This window comes from Polypterus senegalus, chromosome 1 (genome assembly GCF_016835505.1).
Source record: "Polypterus senegalus isolate Bchr_013 chromosome 1, ASM1683550v1, whole genome shotgun sequence".
In the NCBI taxonomy this organism is placed as follows: domain Eukaryota; kingdom Metazoa; phylum Chordata; class Cladistia; order Polypteriformes; family Polypteridae; genus Polypterus; species Polypterus senegalus.
The window spans coordinates 104,253,223-104,271,995 of record NC_053154.1 but is presented as its reverse complement, the minus strand read 5'-3'; the positions used below and the strand labels follow the sequence as shown (position 1 = coordinate 104,271,995).

Sequence of the window (18,773 nt, the reverse complement as noted above, 5' to 3'; positions counted from 1 at the left end):
GTGGTGTACTTTGGATAATGAGCTTTTCCACGCCTTCTCCATACTTTTTTCTTGCCATCATTCTGGTAGAGGTTGATCTTGGTTTCATCTGTCCAAAGAATGTTTTTCCAGAACTGTGCTGGCTTTTTTAGATGTTCTTTAGCAAAGTCCAGTCTAGCCTTTCTATTCTTGAGGCTTATGAGTGGCTTGCACCTTGCAGTGCACCCTCTGTATTTACTTTCATGCAGTCTTCTCTTTATGGTAGACTTGGATTTCAATACGCCTACCCCTGGAGAGTGTTGTTCACTTGGTTGGCTGTTGTGAAGGGGTTTCTCTTCACCATGGAAATGATTCTGCAATCATCCTCCACTGTTGTCTTCCATGGACGTCCAGATCTTCTTGCGTTGCTGAGTTCACCAGTACTTACTTACTTTCTCAGGATGTACCAAACTGTAGATTTTGCCACTCGTAATATTGTAGCAATTTCTCGGATGGGTTTATTCTGTTTTTGCAGCTTGAGGATGGCTTCTTTCACCTGCATTGAGAGCTCCTTTGACCGCATGTTGTCTGTTCACAGCAAAATCTTCCACATGCAAGCACCACACCTCAAATCAACTCCAGGCCTTTTATCTGCTTAATTGATAATGACATAACGACGGACTTGCCCACACCTACCCATGAAATAGCCTTTGGGTCAATTGTCCAATTACTTTTGAGCCCCTGAAATGAAGGGATTGTGTTAAAAAAATGCTTTAGTTGCCTCACATTTTTATGCAATCTTTTTGTTCACCCCACTGAATTAAAGCTGAAAGTCTGCACTTCAAGTGCATCTGAGTTGTTTCATTTAAAATTCATTGTGGTAATGTACAGAACCAAAATTAGAAAAAAATTGTCCAAATATTTATGGACCTAACTGTAAGTAGGGGTCTGATTTTATGATCAATTTTTCGGGTTTCAAGACCCAACTTATACACGAGTATATACAGTATTTTCAAATATAATCTAAAGCTAGAAACATGCAAGCATTTTATCTGGAGACCATGCAACTTTTTGAAAGATGAACAAATGATTAGCATTATAGTACTGCTTACAAGATTACACAATTCACAATAGGAACCTGGACAGAAGTAACGATAATACAAAAGAATACATTTGTTATTCATTAAACCTTTCAATGACATTCCCATTTATGTGATTTGTGCCATCTTGGTCTAATCTAATCTGATGGAATTCTAGAAGGCTCCAGGCACCACTTTGGCACATTTATGGAAATGCAATCTCTGTAACACTCTGCATAAGCAAAAATATTTCCACTTTCTTTTTCACTTCAACAACATAATTAATAAAAATAATGCATTTGCACTTTAAGGATCACAAAATTGCACCTAATTCATCCCAAGTAAGAGAGAAACAACACAGCCTGCACAAGTCAGTCTATCTAGGTTTTCTGTCCAGAATGCACTACATTAGATTTAGCCAAAGTGCTCCTTGCACTGCAAAAATGCATATACAAAAACTAGACACAAAAAATTTAAAATGGGAGATGTTTTGCTTTTATTTAGCAAAAAATATCTGCCAATGGGGGAAGAAAAATTTACTTGACAAGATTTCTTAAAAAAAGCTAAAAAAAATCGTATTACAAATTTTTTGATAAGTGAACAATTCTTACAATAAGAAAAACAAGATTTAATGTCATGATATGAATACCTTTCACTTGCTTAGATTTCATTTTTTGCAGTGTGGAAATTTGATATATATTAGGCCTTAGTGGAATAAGTTTAAAATATCCCAAAAATTCCTTTTTGAAGCAAAGTATTTCTTTAAAAAGGCAACAACACATAGACACAACCTGAATGAATCAGTTAGTAGTGTACTAGTTAAAATAATAATATTAGAAATAATCATTTGCAAGTAGTGCAGTATGATAGCACAGAAATGCTATGTTTCTTTACAGATACAGTGTCTTGATTCTGAATCCGCATTTGATCGTTATCTATGTTAGGCATGCATACTCTCCATGTATGTGTGGGTATTCCAGTACCTCCGACATCAACAAATAATCCAAGTTCAGGTAAATGGAGAGTATAAATTCGCCCGAAGTGTGAGCAAAAGTGTGTTGGTGCCCTGTCTAGGGCCATTTCCTAATTTGTGCTAAGTGCTACTGGGACAGGCTCCAGTTTCAAAGAACGGGACAAATCAAACTTGAGAATGTTATGTTATGACCTCTCTCTGGTTATTAAAAAGCTATTTCTGCCAGCAATAGCCAGTGTAAATTACAAGTGAAGAAAGATTCACAGATCTTGACTTTGCGGATGATGCTGTGTTCTTCACAGAGTCAATGGAGGTTCTGATCAGGGCTTTCAAGAGACTGACCGAGGAGTCAGAGTGCCTTGGATTTTGCAAATGTCCTGGATAAAAAACAAGATTCAGGCCTTTAATGACCTCTTGGGAATAGCCATCAGCAGTGTGTCTGTCTGCCGAGAGGTTTACTTACTTCGGCAGTGACATTCATGTCTCTGGTGACTCTTTCTATGAAGTCAGTAGATGAACTGGGAGATCATGGGGATCATGAGGTCGCTGGAAAGGGATGTGTGGCGCTCCCGATATCTTTGCAAAATAACAAAGGTCCAAGTCTTTATAGTCCTTGTGCCTCCTGTTTTGCCATATGGTTGTGAGACATGGACTCTATCCAGTGACCTGAATTGAAGACTGGACTCCTTCAGTACTGTGTCTCTTCGGACAGTCCCTGGGTACCGCTAGTTTAACTATTTGTTGAATGAGCGGTTGCTCACAGAGTCCTGAATGAGGAAGCGTCAGTTATTAGAACATTAGAATGCTCTAGACGAGAACAGGCCATTCAGCCCAACAAAGCTTGCCAGTCCTATCCACTTATTTCCTCCAAGAAAACATCAAGTCGAGTTTTGAAAGTCCCTAACGTCTTACTGTCTACCACACTACTTGGTAGATTATTCCAAGTGTCTATCGTTCTTTGTGTAAAGAAAAACATCCTAATGTTTGTGCGAAATTTACACTTAAGAAGTTTCCAATTGTGTCCCTGTGTGAACTCATTTTAAAATAACTGTTTCGATCCACTGTACTAATTCCCTTCATAATTTTAAACACTTCAATCATGTCACCTCTTAATCTTCTTTTGCTTAAACTGTAAAGGCTCAGCTCTTTTAATCTTTCCTCATAATTCAACCCCTGTAGACCTGGAATCAGCCTAGTCACTCATATCTGGACCTCTTCTAGCACTGCTATGTCTTTTTTGTAGCCTGGAGACCAAAACTGCACACAGTACTCAAGATGAGGCCTCACCAGTGCATTATAAAGGTTGAGCATAACCTCCTTGGACTTGTACTCCACAGATCGTGCTATATAACCTAACATTCTGTTAGTCTTCTTAATGGCTTCTGAACACTGTCGGGAAGTCGATAGCTTAGAGTCCACTATGACTCCTAAATCCTTCTCATAAGGTGTACTCTCGATTTTCCATTATGTATTCAAACCTAACATTTTTACTTCCTATGTGTAATACTTTACATTTACTGACATTAAATTTCATCTGCCACAAATCTGCCCAAGCCTGTATGCTATCCAAGTCCTTCTGTAATGATATAACGGATTCCAAATTATCTGCTTTTCCACAAATCTTGGTATCATCTGCAAACTTAGCCAGCTTACTTATATTCCTATCTAAATCATTTATATATATTAAAAATAGCAGCGGCCCTAGCACTGACCCCTGTGGAACACCACTCTTAACATCGGCCAGTTCTGATGAAGTTCCTCGCACCATCAACCTCTGCTTCCTGTGTCTGAGCCAATTCTGTACCCATCTAAAAACATCACCCTGAACTCCCACCTCTTTTAATTTGATGCCCAACCTCTCATGTGGCACCTTATCAAATGCTTTCTGAAAGTCCAGATAAATAATATCATAAGCTCCACTTTGATCGTATCATTTTGTTGCCTCCTCATAGAATTCCACCAGTTATGGCACTATGGCCATGTGGCACGATTCCCCAAGGGTGATCCGGCTAACAGGATGCTCACTGTTGAGGACCTGAGTGTCTGGACCAGATACATGGTCATTTCCGGGGGGTTGGACTGGGCCGCGTGTCTGCCAGCCAGGATCCCAAGCTGTATCGTCATGTGGTGGGTGAGGCAATGCGCTGTACCAGTGCATACTCCCCAACCTGACCTGACCTAACCTGAATGACTGTAAACAAAATATATGGAAAAAGCAGTGTAGGGAGTTGCTTAACCAGTACTGAAAATTCTTTCAGCATTAAAAAGGTTTTCCTAGGCTTCCCTTAGAACACTCATAATATTCAGGTGATAGCTGGTTGATGGTTTCTTTATATTTACACTTATTTATTTATCCAATGCCTTTACCCAAATTGACTCACAACATCTGAGTTACAATTGGTTACATTTATTTTCTTTTCCCAACTGGAGCACAGGTGGGCAAGTGACTTGTTCAGGGTCACACAGTGTCAGTGGGAACATTAACTTTATCCAGTGGACTGCTGAAAAACCCTGCCAGAATGTAAAATGTATGCATTAATTGGAATCATCATTAGGGCCTATATTTAAACCATTGAAAAGTATTGATAGAATATAATTGAAACATGAAGTAAACACTTTCCTTTCATATAAACCAGATCGTTTTAAATCTTTTTCTCATAAGACTTAACCATTATTCAGCCAATGAAATGTAGTAAATATGGTCTCTTCACCTCTAAAATGGATTATCATTAAAAACAAATTACAAATGAGAGAAAAAAGCAAGAGAGAAGGAGAGAAGGGCATTAGGCTAACAAGTCCCAAATGTGTGAATTTCCCCTTGGGATTAATAAAGTATCTATCTATCTATAAAGACTGAAATAGTACTTTTGTTTGTAAAGTAAACCTATTCACTTATATTTGGTGCAATTGTATTGTGACAAGGATACAGTTGCTCTGTTCTTACCTGCATGTGCCGGCTCGTGGCCAGACCCACCTCCTGACAGCAGTGCTACTTTCCCTTTTAAGGCATGAAGATCAGAACGCAGTACCACATGATGGCCCTGCAGCAGGGACAGCCCAGGGTGTGAGGTGACAAGTCCCAGAAGAGCATCATCCACACAGCCTTCAACTGAGTTTAACAACTTCTTGTGTACCTTGAGAATTAAAGGCAGCATATGAGAGTTGCAGTAGCCAGTGGAACATACAGAACTAACTGATATTCGAAAAACTGATCTGACTGATTTATAACATATGCCGCTATCACTTGAGAAGTGTAGAAATGTAGCACTTCTGGGAAGGTGGGTCTTGTCTCTAACAAACTAGACATTTAGAAGCATATTAAGTCTCTGTGTTTTCACAACAACATTCTGAAAGGACTGGCAAATGCAAATGAAGAAAAAGTTAGACTTGAGAATTCTTTTTAATGCCAACATGGACACCGACATCAGTTTGTCATTGACCATGAAGATACAATTCAGCCAAACTAGGCCATGGCATGTTTCTTCAAGTACAATTTAAATTCTACACCACTAATTAAGCCTTTTTTTCTTTTCTCTTTTTTACGTTTTTTCACCCAAGTAGTGAAATTAAGCATGTAACCCAACCACAGGGGAGACACAAACCAGTGTGTTTCTTTGTGCCGGTCCCAAGCCCGGATAAATGGGGAAGGTTACGTCAGGAAGGGCATCCGGTGTAAAATTGTGCCAAATCAATATGCGGACAACAATACAAATTTCTATACCGGATCGTTCGAGCCCCGGGTTAACAACAACCGGCTCCAGTACTGTTAGCCAACAGGGTGCTGGTGGAAATTGGGCTACTGTTGGCTGAAGAAGAAGAAGAAGAAGAAGAAGAAGAGGGGGGTGACGTGTCCAGAGTCAGCAGGAGAGGAGGAAAGTAAAGAGAGTGAAACTGAGGGTAGGAACTTTGAATGTTGGCAGTATGATTGGTAAGGGGAGAGAGTTAGCAGATATGATGGAGAGAAGGAAGGTTGATATATTGTGCATGCAAGAGACTAAATGGGTGGAGTAAGGCCAGGTGGATTGGAGGTGGATTCAAATTGTTCTATCATGGTGTGGATGGGAGGAGAAATGGGGTAGGAGTTATTTTGAAGGAACAGTATGTCAAGAATGTTTTGGAGGTGAAAAGAGTGTCAGGCAGAGTAATGATTATGAAGCTGGAAATTGGAGGTGTGATGATGAATTGTTAGTGCATATGCACCGCAAGTTGGGTGTGCAATGGGTGAGAAAGAAGATTTTTGGAGTGAGTTGGATGAAGTGATGAACAGTGTACCCAAGGGACAGAAAGTGGTGATTGGAGCGGATTTCAATGGGCATGTTGGTGAAGGGAACAGTGGAGACGAGGAGGTGATGGGTAGGTATGGTGTCAAGGAGAGGAATGAAGAAGGTCAGAGGATAGTGGATTTTGCCAAAAGGATGGACATGGCTGTGGTGAATACGTATTTTAAGAAGAGGGAGGAACATAGGGTTATGTACAAGAGTGGAGGAAGATGCACACAGGTAGATTACATCCTATGCAGAAGAGTTGATCTGAAGGAGATTGAAGACTGCAAAGTGGTGGCAGGGGAAAGTGTAGTTAAGCAGCATAGGATGGTGGTCTGTAGGATGACGTTGGAGATCAAGAAGAGGAAGAGAGTGAGGGCAGAGCCAAGGATCAAATGGTGGAAGTTGAAAAAGGAAGACTGCAAGGTTGAGTTTAGGGAGGAGGTGAGACAGGCACTGGGTGGCAGTGAAAAGTTACCAGACAGCTGGGAAACTACAGCAGATGTAGTAAGGGTGACAGCAAGAAGGGTGCTTAGCATGACATCTGAAAAGAGGAAGGAGGAAAAGGAAACCTGGTGGTGGAATGAGGAAATACAGGAGAGTATACAGAGGAAGAGGATGGCAAAGAAGAAGTGGGATAGTCAGAGAGATGCAGAAAGTAGACAAGAGTACAAGGAGATAAGGCAAGGTGAAGAGAGGTGGCGAAGGCTAAAGAAAAGGCGTATGATGAGTTGTATGAGAGGTTGGACACTAAGGAGGGAGAAAAGGACCTGTACCGATTAGCTAGACAGAAGGACAGAGCTGGGAAAGATGTGCAGCAGGTTAGGGTGTTAAAGATGGAAACATACTCACAAGCGAGCAGACTGCGTTAAGCAGATGGAAAGAGTACTTTGAGAGGCTGATCAATGAAGAGAATGAGAGAGAGGTTGGATGATGTGGAGATAGTGAATCAGGAAGTGCAACGGATTAGCAAGGAGGAAGTAAGGACAGCTATGAAGAGGATGAAAAATGGAAAGGCTGTTGGTCCAGATGACATACCTATGGAAGCATGGAGGTGTTTAGGAGAGATGGCAGTGGAGTTTTTAACCAGATTGTTTAATGGAATCTTGGAAAGTGAGAGGATGCCTGAGGAGTGGAGAAGAAGCGTACTTCTGCCAATATTTAAGAATATGGGGGATGTGCAGGACTGCAGTAACTACAAGGGAATAAAATTGATGAGCCACAGCATGAAGTTATGGGAAAGAGTAGTGGAAGCTAGGTTAAGAAGTGAGGTGATGATTAGTGAGCAGCAGTATGGTTTCATGCCAAGAAAGAGCACCACAGATGCAATGTTTGCTCTGAGGATGTTGATGGAGAAGTATAGAGAAGGCCAGAAGGAGTTGCACTGTCTTTGTGGACCTGGAGAAAGCATATCACAGGGTGCCTCGAGAGGAGTTGTGGTATCGTATGAGGAATTCGGGATTGGCAGAGAAGTATTTAAGAGTTGTATGGGATATTAAAGAGGGAAGTGTGACTCTGGGGAGGTCTGCAGTAGGAGTGATGGAAGCATTCAAGGTGGAGGTGGGATTACATCAGGGATTGGCTCTGAGCCCTATCTTATTTGCAATGGTGATGGACAGGTTGACAGATGAGATTAGACAGGAGTCCCGTGGACTATGATGTTTGCTGATGACATTGTGATCTGTAGCGATAGTAGGGAGCAGGTTGAGGAGACCCTGGAGAGGTGGAGATATGCTCTAGAGAGGAGAGGAATGAAGGTCAGTAGGAACAAGACAGAATACATGTGTATAAATGAGAGGGAGGTCAGTGGAATGGTGAGGATGCAGGGAGTAGAGTTGGCGAATGAGGATGAGTTTAAATATTTGGTATCAACAGTACAGAGTAATGAGGATTGTGGAAGAGAGGTGAAAAAGAGAGTGCAGGCAGGGTGAAATGGGTGGAGAAGAGTGTCAGGAGTAATTTGTGACAGACGGGTATCAGCAAGAGTGAAAGGGAAGGTCTACAGGATGGTAGTGAGACCAGCTATGTTATATGGGTTGGAGACGGTGGCACTGACCAGAAAGCAGGAGACAGAGCTGGAGGTTGCAGAGTTAAAGATGCTGAGATTTGCATTGGGTGTGACAAGGATGGACAAGATTAGAAATGAGTACATTAGAGGGTCAGCTCAAGTTGGACGGTTGGGAGACAAAGTCAGAGAGGCGACATTGTGTTGGTTTGGACATGTATAGAGGAGAGATGCTAGGTATATTGGGAGAAGGATGCTAAGGATAGAGCTGCCAGGGAAGAGAAAAAGAGGAAGGCCTAAGCGAAGGTTTATGGATGTGGTGAGAGAGGACATTCAGGTGATGGGTGTAACAGAACAAGATGCAGAGGACATAAAGATATGGAAGAAGATGATCCGCTGTGGCAACCCCTAACGAGAGCAGCCGAATTTTAGTCATGTTCCACAGGGTGGGATAAAGAATGAAATATATTAAAAAGTGTGCCTTCTCTCAAAAGCTGTATTTTTAAATATGAATGAAGACCTTATGTGGTCTACTGTATACACAGCAGAGAGAAATACAATCTGTGCTGGATCTGCCAAAGGAAGTGAGAAATGGGTTAGTGCCAATATAAAATGAGAATCAGAGAAGCCATCCAGGTAGGAATGATGACATAATTAATACTGATTAATAATGGATACTACAGCATCAGTGAGCAAACTCATATGCAGCCACACATTCCAAGGCAATGTGGGGATGCCACCTGAATTACCACCAAGTAAACAAAAATTAACTTACTGTACATCTAAAACAGAAGCACACAGCTGGAATAAGGCTGCATGTTGAACTACAAGTTGCTTAGTTCTGGACTTTCTCTGTTTTCTTCTGTTTGCCTTATGAAGCAGCACATTTTCACAAAGACTGAAATGGCACCCAAGGTACACAAATTAACACGATTAAGAAATACACTTTCACTGTGTCTTACATAAACTAGTGATCCTCATCACGCTCACTGCAAAAAGAACTGTATAAAATAAAGAATGATGAACTCTCAATGGAACCTCTCTTCCTTGTCCTTCTAATATCTATCAATATTGCATTGTTGCTTTTCCTTATACTGGAACCTATTATTATTTTATTAATAGTTTTCTGTTTCGTAATGCAATCTAACCTCATTTGCTTTGCAAAAGGTCATATAATGATCCATGTGGATATATTATATATTATTTTTTATTTTATTTTTATATATTATTACAGAGTTATTATGCAATTCACTCAGAGTTACACATGGGGTTAATAGCACAAATTGACCTGGCATTCTTCTAGCTACTCCTGTCTTAAACAATGCAGGACAGCAACAGTAAACACACAGAATCACCATAGTTTCCCCAGAAACACACTGAAATGACCGGCGGATTCTCCACTATAATGTACGGATGTACATTTTTGTGGAAAACATGACAGTAATTTTAATATTTACAAAATAAAACTGTTAACATTAAAAACTTTGACATTTGCTGGTGTAGTCAGATGAATTTTTTTAAATTTTATTTTACTTCTTTATCCACTTTTAGCTTAGTAGTAACTTCTTTAATCCATAATGCTACTTTGATAAATTACACTCACTAATCTGATCTCTTCTAGAACAACAGATTTAATTTTTTGTTCTTTTTGTTGAGACATGCAATTAAGGTTCACTGGCAACTCTAAATTGTCCATAGTTGTGTGAAGATGTTTTTCAGCACCCTGGGATGGACTGGTGCCCTATCCTTGACCATTTCCTGCATTGTGCCCAGTGGTGCCAGGATAGGTTCTGACGCACTATGACCCTGAACTGGATTAAGCAGGTCTCAGAATGTATTCATGTACAGTACATTATGAACACTTCAAGTATAATAAAGGAGAATGGATTATCTATGGCACTTTTGGCATGAGTATTATGCTGGGGTCATATCAGAATTTTCTTATATGTGTGCAGACTTCTCCAATGTAAACATTAACCTACCTATCAACATCTTTCCCTCTTTTGCTAATGGCTAGTGAAACATGCACCTTTAACGTTAAATAAAATATATACATATAAAAGGCAAAGTCCTCAATGACTCTTCACCATTTCTCCCACTTTCCATACAAGTGGGAAGCTGAAATTTCGTGTGCTCATTCCTTGTAGTGTACTTACAAAAGTTAGGTATGCTTCATGTCCTACTGCAACACCCAAGGGGGGGAAACGGGTGTACCCCCTAAACTGTATATATGCCCTGCAACAAACTAAAAAAAAAGTCTTCTTTTTTGCGTTTCTCACCATTATGCCGTAAGGAACTTTCGTAACTGACCTCTCCTTTTGGTGGTTTCATTCCTTATTTCCATTAACAGAGGATTTATTTCATGGCAGAGACGAACAAGGGCTTCCTTTTTCCGCACGGCCGCTGTCCGCGCACCAACCATGTGGTTGGCTCCCAGCCTATATACATTAACAACATCCCACACTCATGTGCCTCCTCACTCGCTTCTTTACTTTCCTCAGCTGTTTGTCATGCTCACTGCTCCCTTCTTCTTTACTCCACCGCTTCAAGGCTGTTATTGTTGGCCTTGCTTCACATCTTCCTGCTGGTGACTCCTGTATTTTCATTTACTCCACAGCTTTACTCCGAAACTTACAATCACCAAAACTTTGTAACGGCACCAGGCATCAGATCAGATCTCTGCACAAGAACCTCATTGAGGCAACTGTCTTCACTGGAACTGGCTCAGGGGAGACTGTATATATTCCTCACATCCGTCTAATACCCTCTGACCACCCATTCCAATTCAAACACCTCCAATTTCCAGTAAGGGTCTGCTTCGCTATGATAATAAATAAGTCACAGGGCCAAACTCCAAAAAAGGTTGGCATTGACTTGACACAAGATTGCTTCTCACATGGTAAACTGTACATTGCTGAGTAAGCTCAGCAGACAGCTTGGTCAATTTACAGCCCGAGGGCAGAACTGCAAACATCATTTACAAAGAGATCCTTACACCCTAAAAAAGTGCATTTCTCACACACAACATTTGCAATCAAATTCACTGTCAATACTAAAATAAGCCTACGACAATTACATTGACAATCATTTTACGTTATTTTTAAAATGTTTCCTTTTTTTTTTTCATAACTTCTGTAACACACTACTTCTCCGCTGCAAAGCGCGGGTATTTTGCTATTATATATATATACTGCTCAAAAGAATTAAAGGAACACTTTTTAATCAGAGTATAGCATAAAGTCAATGAAACTTATGGGATATTAATCTGGTCAGTTAAGTAGCAGAGGGGGTTGTTAATCAGTTTCAGCTGCTGTGGTGTTAATGAAATTAACAACAGATGCACTAGAGGGGCAACAATGAGATGACCCCAAAACAGGAATGGTTTAACAGGTGGAGGCCATTGACATTTTTCCCTCCTCATCTTTTCTGACTGTTTCTTCACTAGTTTTGCATTTGGCTACAGTCAGTGTCACTACTGGTAGCATGAGGCGATACCTGGACCCTACAGAGGTTGCACAGGTAGTCCAACTTCTCCAGGATGGCACATCCAATACGTGTCATTGCCAGAAGGTTTGCTGTGTCTCCCTGCACAGTCTCAAGGGCATGGAGGAGATTCTAGGAGACAAGCAGTTACTCTAGGAGAGCTGGAGAGGGCCATAGAAGGTCCATAACCCATCAGCAGGACCAGTATCTGCTCCTTTGGGCAAGGAGGGACAGGATGAGCACTGCCAGAGCCCTACAAAATGACCTCCAGCAGGCCACTGGTGTGAATGTCTCTGATCAAACAACCAGAAAGACTTCATGAGGGTGACCCAAGGGCCCCATGTCCTCTAATGGGCCCTGAGCTCACTGCCCAGCAGCATGCAGCTCGATTGGCATTCGCCATAGAATACCAGAATTGGCAGATGCACCACTGGTGCCCTGTGCTTTTTACAGATGAGAGCAGGTTCACCCTGAGCACGTGACAGAAGTGAAAGGGTCTGGAGAAGCCATGGAGAACATTATGCTGCCTGTAACATCATTCAGCATGAGCAGTTTGGTGGTGGGTTAATGATTGTCTGGGAAAACATATCCATGGAGGGTCACACAGACCGCTACAGGCTTGACAAAGGCACCTTGGCTGCCATTAGGTATCAGGATGAAATCCTTGGACCCATTGACTGACCCTATGCTGGTACAGTGGCTCCTGGTGTACGACAATTCCTGGCCTCATGTGGTGAGAGTATGCAGGCAGTTCCTGGAGGATGAAGGAATTGATACCATTGACTGGCCACCACAGTTTCCTGACCTAAATCCAATAGAACACCTTTTGGGACATTATGTTTTGGTCCATCCAATGCCACCAGGTTGCACCTCAGACTGTCCAGGAGCTCAGTGATGCCCTGGTCCAGATCTGGGAGGAGATCCCCCACAACACCATCTGTCATCTCATTAGAAGCATGCACCGATGTTGTCAGGCATGTATACAAGAACACAGGGGCCATACAAAGTGCTGCGTACAATTTTGAGTTGCTGCAATTAAATTTTGGCAAAATGGACTAGCCTGCCACATAATTTTTTCACTCTGATTTTTGGGGCGTCTTTGAATTCAGGGCTCTGTAGGTTGATCATTTTCATTTCCATCAAACGATGTGGCATCTTTTCGTTACTAACACATTACCCAGTCTATATCAGTATAGATATCCAGGAGGATTTCTTTTTCCCATTGAGATCTGTATATAGCACATTTAAAACAACATAGTAATGCTGCGAAATGGCAACTTATAAAGCTTTAATTTACAGTACAATTTTATATGTCTAACTTAAAATATACTACGATTGTGAAGAAGTAAAACTGACTTGAAAAATACCCAACTTATCTTTTAAATTCTGCATTTTGCACAAAATCTGGGGTTGGGCTGTGCCACACTGGCCTTCAATGCTATAAGCGGATCAGGATGCATTTCACTGCGATTGTCCTGTATAACTATGCATGTGACAAATAAAAGAATCTTGAATCTTAAACACCACTGCTAATCATACTGCTATTGCTACTATTTGTAAGGTCAGGCCAGGTTGTGGAGCATGCATTTGTAAAGTGAGTTGCCGTACCCACAACATGATAAAAGAGCTCGGGATCATGGTTGGCAAAACCCCTGGCAGACACACAGTCCAGTCTATCCCCCATCCCTGAAAATTATCATCTATCTGTCGCAGTCAGGTGTCCTTATCCAGCCGCTCTGGTCCCAAACAACGAGGATCCTGCAAGCCGGATCGCCCTCGGGGAATCGTTCAGAATGCTGGTAATATGCCTCATTCGGCACAAAATCAAATCAGTGATACCCAAGGATTCTCCGATGAGACACAGTACTGAAGAAGTCCAGTCTTTGTCTCAGGCAACTGGATAGCGTTCATGTCTCATAACCATACAGCAAAACAGGAAGCACCAGGACTCTAAAGACTTGGATTTTCATCCTTTTGCAAGAAACACACCCCTGTCCTGCGACCTCATGCCTCGCATGCTCTCCCAATTCATCTACTGACTTCAAAAGAAGAGGTAAGACAAGGTCGACACTCTCTCCACAGACACACACACACCGAATAGCTATGCCCAAGAAATCAGTAGAGGCTTGGATCTTGTTTTTTTTATCCATGACGCTTGAAAGCCCAAACACTCAAGACCCTGCAGAGGTCTGTAAGCACCAATTTAATGTTTATTCCATTTGGATAAACTGAAAGGAATGATGTTAATCTCCCTAATAACGTCACTATGGTTTTATTAGTTTTAATGTGTTTCTTTGGAGTACATTTTGCATTAGTAAAATATTGTGAATTTAGTCCATGAATGTCTAACCAACATCCAATACATTGCCACTCTATACCGCCAAGAATGTATTCAACTACATCATTTCTGATGAAGACCTCATTTTCATTTCGGAGTGGTAATATCAATGAAAACGATCTGGGCCAGCTGAAAATAATTCCTTTTGTAATCTTCCGTGGTTCTGTACGCGTGACGACGCAACTGCTACTGTTTAATTTTCAACATTACTAACAGAATTTAGTTAGCATGCAGTAACTCAGTTCAGATGACCGTGGGAAGGACTAGGAACCTACGACTGCCTCTTCATGTCGGACTCGGAAGTGGTCCTACAGCGCGGCCTCACAGCTGGGAGTAAGAGTACCAGGGTGGAGTTTGCTGTGATCACGAGGTTTGCCTCCAGGAACTGCAGTCTCCTCCTACCTCCACAGATGTGCGTGTATCTGGTGCATCTATCCTTACGAGCGAGTATTTAGGTATTCCGTAAAATAGGCTGACGCGGTACGAGTAACGTTTACACTTTCCTTTATTATTATACGCCGCTAGAGAATCAGAAAGCATATCAACAAAAAATTGTCCCATTTTTACGCACTGAGTAAATGCATTAATTGCACGGTCTCTTCTTTTCTCTATAAGTAACGTTTCTTTCATTTTTCACATATATTATGCAATTCGTTTCTGCAATCCGTATCTGAGTTGGTGTTTCAAGCGCTGTATGATACAGGAAATAAAGATAACTGTTGTACAACACATCCGACTCGATCAAAACAAAAACGATGTCACCCGTGCGCCCTGCTGATCAAAAGCCACATGAATCTTCAGAAAGAGCTTTATTGGCATTATAACACATTGTGTCCCCACGGTAATAAAAGTTTTAAATCAACTGCGATTGCTTTAAAGTAATAACTGAAATACACAAGTTAATCTGTCTACACTCATATATATATATATAACATAATTCAGGATAATAACGTGTGACAATTCTGAGGTTTAACGTGGAACAAGTTCCCCACCTCCATTCGGCTGCTTTTCCTTGCTTCATCCACTCTACGGTAATGGAGCACTAATGCAAAGTCCTTCTTCTGCTAACTTTTAACTGGGCAAAGGGCGACGCAGGTCGAATACGGCATTAGTGTCTTCGCTCGGCGCGTCAGAGAAAAACAGGCCGCGTTAAACACGTGAGGAAAGAAAAGGTGGGCGTGTGCGGAATGCATCAGTCAGTTTACTAACCGGATTACTCCGAACCGTTTCAGCATCAGCTAGGGGACGTAATGACAATGGACGTGGAATTGGATGAAATACGCAGGTTCTATTTTTGATAAACCTTCCTCGAATGTTCTTTAATTCGGGTAGCCGCAAGGTAAGCGTAGAGAAATGTAGCCATTATATACTAACATCTGCCTCACCGATAAAGCGTTAAGGGGACGAATGTAGCACCTGGTCGTCATCCTGCAGCAGGAGAACTTTTTAGTCAGAGCAACCAAATAAAAAAATCGATATCATAGTGGGATTCATGAAGTGGATTATTATTATTATTATTATAATGACAGCGATGCCGTAAAGACACACAATAAAGGCCATACAATAAAAAACAGACGTTTTTGTTTCCTTTCAAGTATCTCACACCTGTACATATTACAAAGTTAATAAAACAATAATTATTAAATAAAACTGGGAACATATTATTGAGGTATACTGTATATCACTGTATTGTACATGCCTCTGCCAGTGTAAATGCTTAGTGTAAGCTTTAGTAAAGCTGTCAAAAGACTTATGGAATAAAATGGTCAAAATTAATTGCAGTTGATTTATCTTGACTTAAGTAACATTGGGTTTTTAATGACATTTTTCAAATGAGCTCCACAATAACTATAACAGTATTTTTCTAAATGAGCGTATAAATTCTTCAACATATCTCTCTTTTTTAACAATTCCATAAATCTAGTAATCAAGTAGCCAAACAATTTCTAAAAAATGCATGCACTATTTGCTTATACAAATGATTGGATTAAAAAAATGCAGAAAAATCCAATTTGAAATGTTTAATACTACTGACTGACATCATGCTGAACGTTTACAATATGACTCACCCTTTTGATATTTTCTGATATTTCTTCAGTTGTCAATGGGCCAAACACCTCCTTCACACTACAAGTTGATTGAAATTTATTAGACCACTTTAAAATAGTATCACGAGAAGGAATTCTTGCTCATCAAAGCATGCTAAACATAATGCATCTCTGTTGCAGAATTAGATTCAATGTATGATGTTAACAGCAAGCACATGATGAAGGACAGATCATTTGCCCATGGCCAGTGAAACTGCTTTGAGTATACAACACTGCCATTGTTGTGGAAAAAGCTTTCCTCTGTTTACAAAAAAATCATTCACAGAGACCATGGAAATGCAGAATGGTTCTTTATTTTCACATACATATGCCCTAATGTCTCAATCCATGGAGTGAGCAATCATTAATACAATTCTTTCCTTTTTATACATTTCTATGGCCATTACTTTAGCTAATACATCATGTTATCCGACTCTTAATATGCAGAATTTATCCAATCAACTACAGCCACCATTAACTTCGTATACATGTTGATTCTTCCATTACTCTAAACACTGCTTCATTAATAGGGGTGCCCTATAGGTTTTCCTATTGATCTTATTACCGCATCAAAATAGGGGTGTTTGGAGTTTCTCACTGTGTCAAATTCTATTAAGAAGCCAGAGAGATGGCCTACCAAAAGGTGTAGAGGTACATAAATAGGCCACACGCAACTGATAGAGAGAGAGAGGGAGACAAAACACAGAAAAAAAATAAACCAGCTAACTAAAAAAAAACTCCATTTATAGTCAAAAAGAAAAAAAAAACTCACAAAATATGGAGAAAGTTACACTAAACAGAAACAAGGCAGGAGGACAACACGAATTTCTGGCTAAAATATTAGAAAGAATTATTTATAATCAATTGGTTGATCACCTTAACTCCAATAATTTATTTGAGATCTACCAATCTGGCTTTAGGCATTATCATGGTGTTGAGACGGCCCTCCTGAAAGTATTCAATGATATCTCCATTATTACTGACTTAGGCGGCGCTGCAGACCTTGTCTTTCTTGACCTGTCCGCTGGCCTTGGACACTATTGACCATGAGATATTGCTGTTGCAGCTTGAACATCTTGTTCGGGCTTAACTAGTTCAGGTCATATCTAATTGGTAGACATTTTTCAATGACTTTAAATTCCTGTTTTTCGTCTACTGCTCCTCTTAAATGTGGTGTTCCTCAGGGATCCATTTTGGGTCCTATTTTATTCTCTATATACCTTCACCATATTGGAGCTATTTTTAGGAAATTTAACATTTCTTTTCACTGCTATGCTGATGATACACTGGTTTATATTCCCGTCTGCAATGAATCAAATGCACAACTGTCTTTTTTGAACTAAGATCCTGGATGGCTAATAATTTTCTTGATCTGAATCAAAATAAAACAAAGGAGCTTAGAGTGGGTCCATCAGCAAAAGCCCAAATTGGTCTTGGACTTCTCTGCTCTTTCTCTGTCTTTTGCAAACCTCAAGTCTGAAAACTTGGTGTTATTTTTGACAGTAACCTCTCTTTTGAAAAACAGATTAATTCTGTAGTAAATAATTGCTTTTTCCAGCTTTGTCTTTTAGGTAAGATCAAGCCTTTTCTTGAGAAAGCTACTCATGCCTTTATCTTTTCTTGCCTTGATTACTGCAACTCGCTGTATTCTGAGATTAGCAAATCCCTGATACACAGGTTACAGTTGGTCCAGAATGCTGCCACTCGCTTTGTGGTTGAGGCTGATTCCGTTTCTCCAATATTAGCTTCTTTACACTGGCTACCTGTCAGTTTTTGAATTGATTTTAAAATCTTATTGCTAGTTTTTAAATCTTTACATGGGCTTGCTCCTGCCCATTTATCTGAATTGTGTGCTTTACACCAGCCATCCAGAGCACTTAGATCTTCTGGTCAGTTGTCTCTTGTTGTCCCTCGTACTAAGTGTAAAACTAAGGGGGACAGGTCTTTTGCAGCTGCTGCTGCTCCTCGCCTGTGGAACTCTTTACGTCATTACATAAAGAAGTCATCTTCAATTGAACTGTTCACAACAAGATTAAATGACCTTCAGTAATACTGATGGTTTCCTCATTGTGATTATGTAATCTGACTTATATTTATTTTATTTATGTTAATTTATTTTATTTCTATTTATGTTAATTGTATGTTTTTTTCTTCTTTTATTGTAATGCACTTTGGCCACAGCATCCCTATGTTGTTTTAAATGTGCTATATAAATAAATTGACATTGACTAACTTAGCTATCTCGCTAAACAAGGTTTACACAGCTAGATACACCTATCCACATTTATCACATACATGGCTAGCTGACAACAATTACATTTCTTTACCAAGCAATAAGAAACTAAAAACCCAAAGCCAGGTCATTCAACCCTAACTCTCCATACCTTGCACTGTGAAACCCCAAATCCTTCTTCTTTCACACTCTCTGTCTAACCTAAAACCCAAACAACCTTCTTTTATAACCTACACCCCACCCACAACCCAGGTGATTTATTAAGAATGGGCAACTCAATAGGTGGGTAATTAGGGCAGGACTCAATTACATCATCAGCACCAAACTAAACAAACAAGAGTTTAACAAAAAAGAT

The 18,773-nt window shown here is 40.4% G+C and overlaps 1 protein-coding gene across 4 annotated transcripts in view; it reads right to left on the bottom strand.

Moving 5' to 3' along the window:
* Positions 1–16,345, bottom strand: part of tkfc (triokinase/FMN cyclase) — a 56,075-nt gene extending 39,730 nt beyond the window's left edge. The window contains exons 1-2 of one of the 4 annotated variants that reach the window (XM_039755177.1): positions 16,168–16,279; positions 4,955–5,144 (exon numbers count right to left, since the gene is read on the bottom strand). Coding sequence is in view for 1 of the 4 variants with exons in the window: in XM_039755145.1 (XP_039611079.1) it covers positions 4,955–5,144; positions 15,091–15,096 (196 nt within the window). In the remaining 3 variants the exon portion in view is untranslated. Of the gene's footprint in view, positions 1–4,954; positions 5,145–15,090; positions 15,219–16,167 lie in introns of those variants that run through there. The other 3 variants (XM_039755145.1, XM_039755167.1, XM_039755156.1) reach the window with 3 other exon arrangements.
* Positions 16,346–18,773: the final 2,428 nt, after the last annotated feature.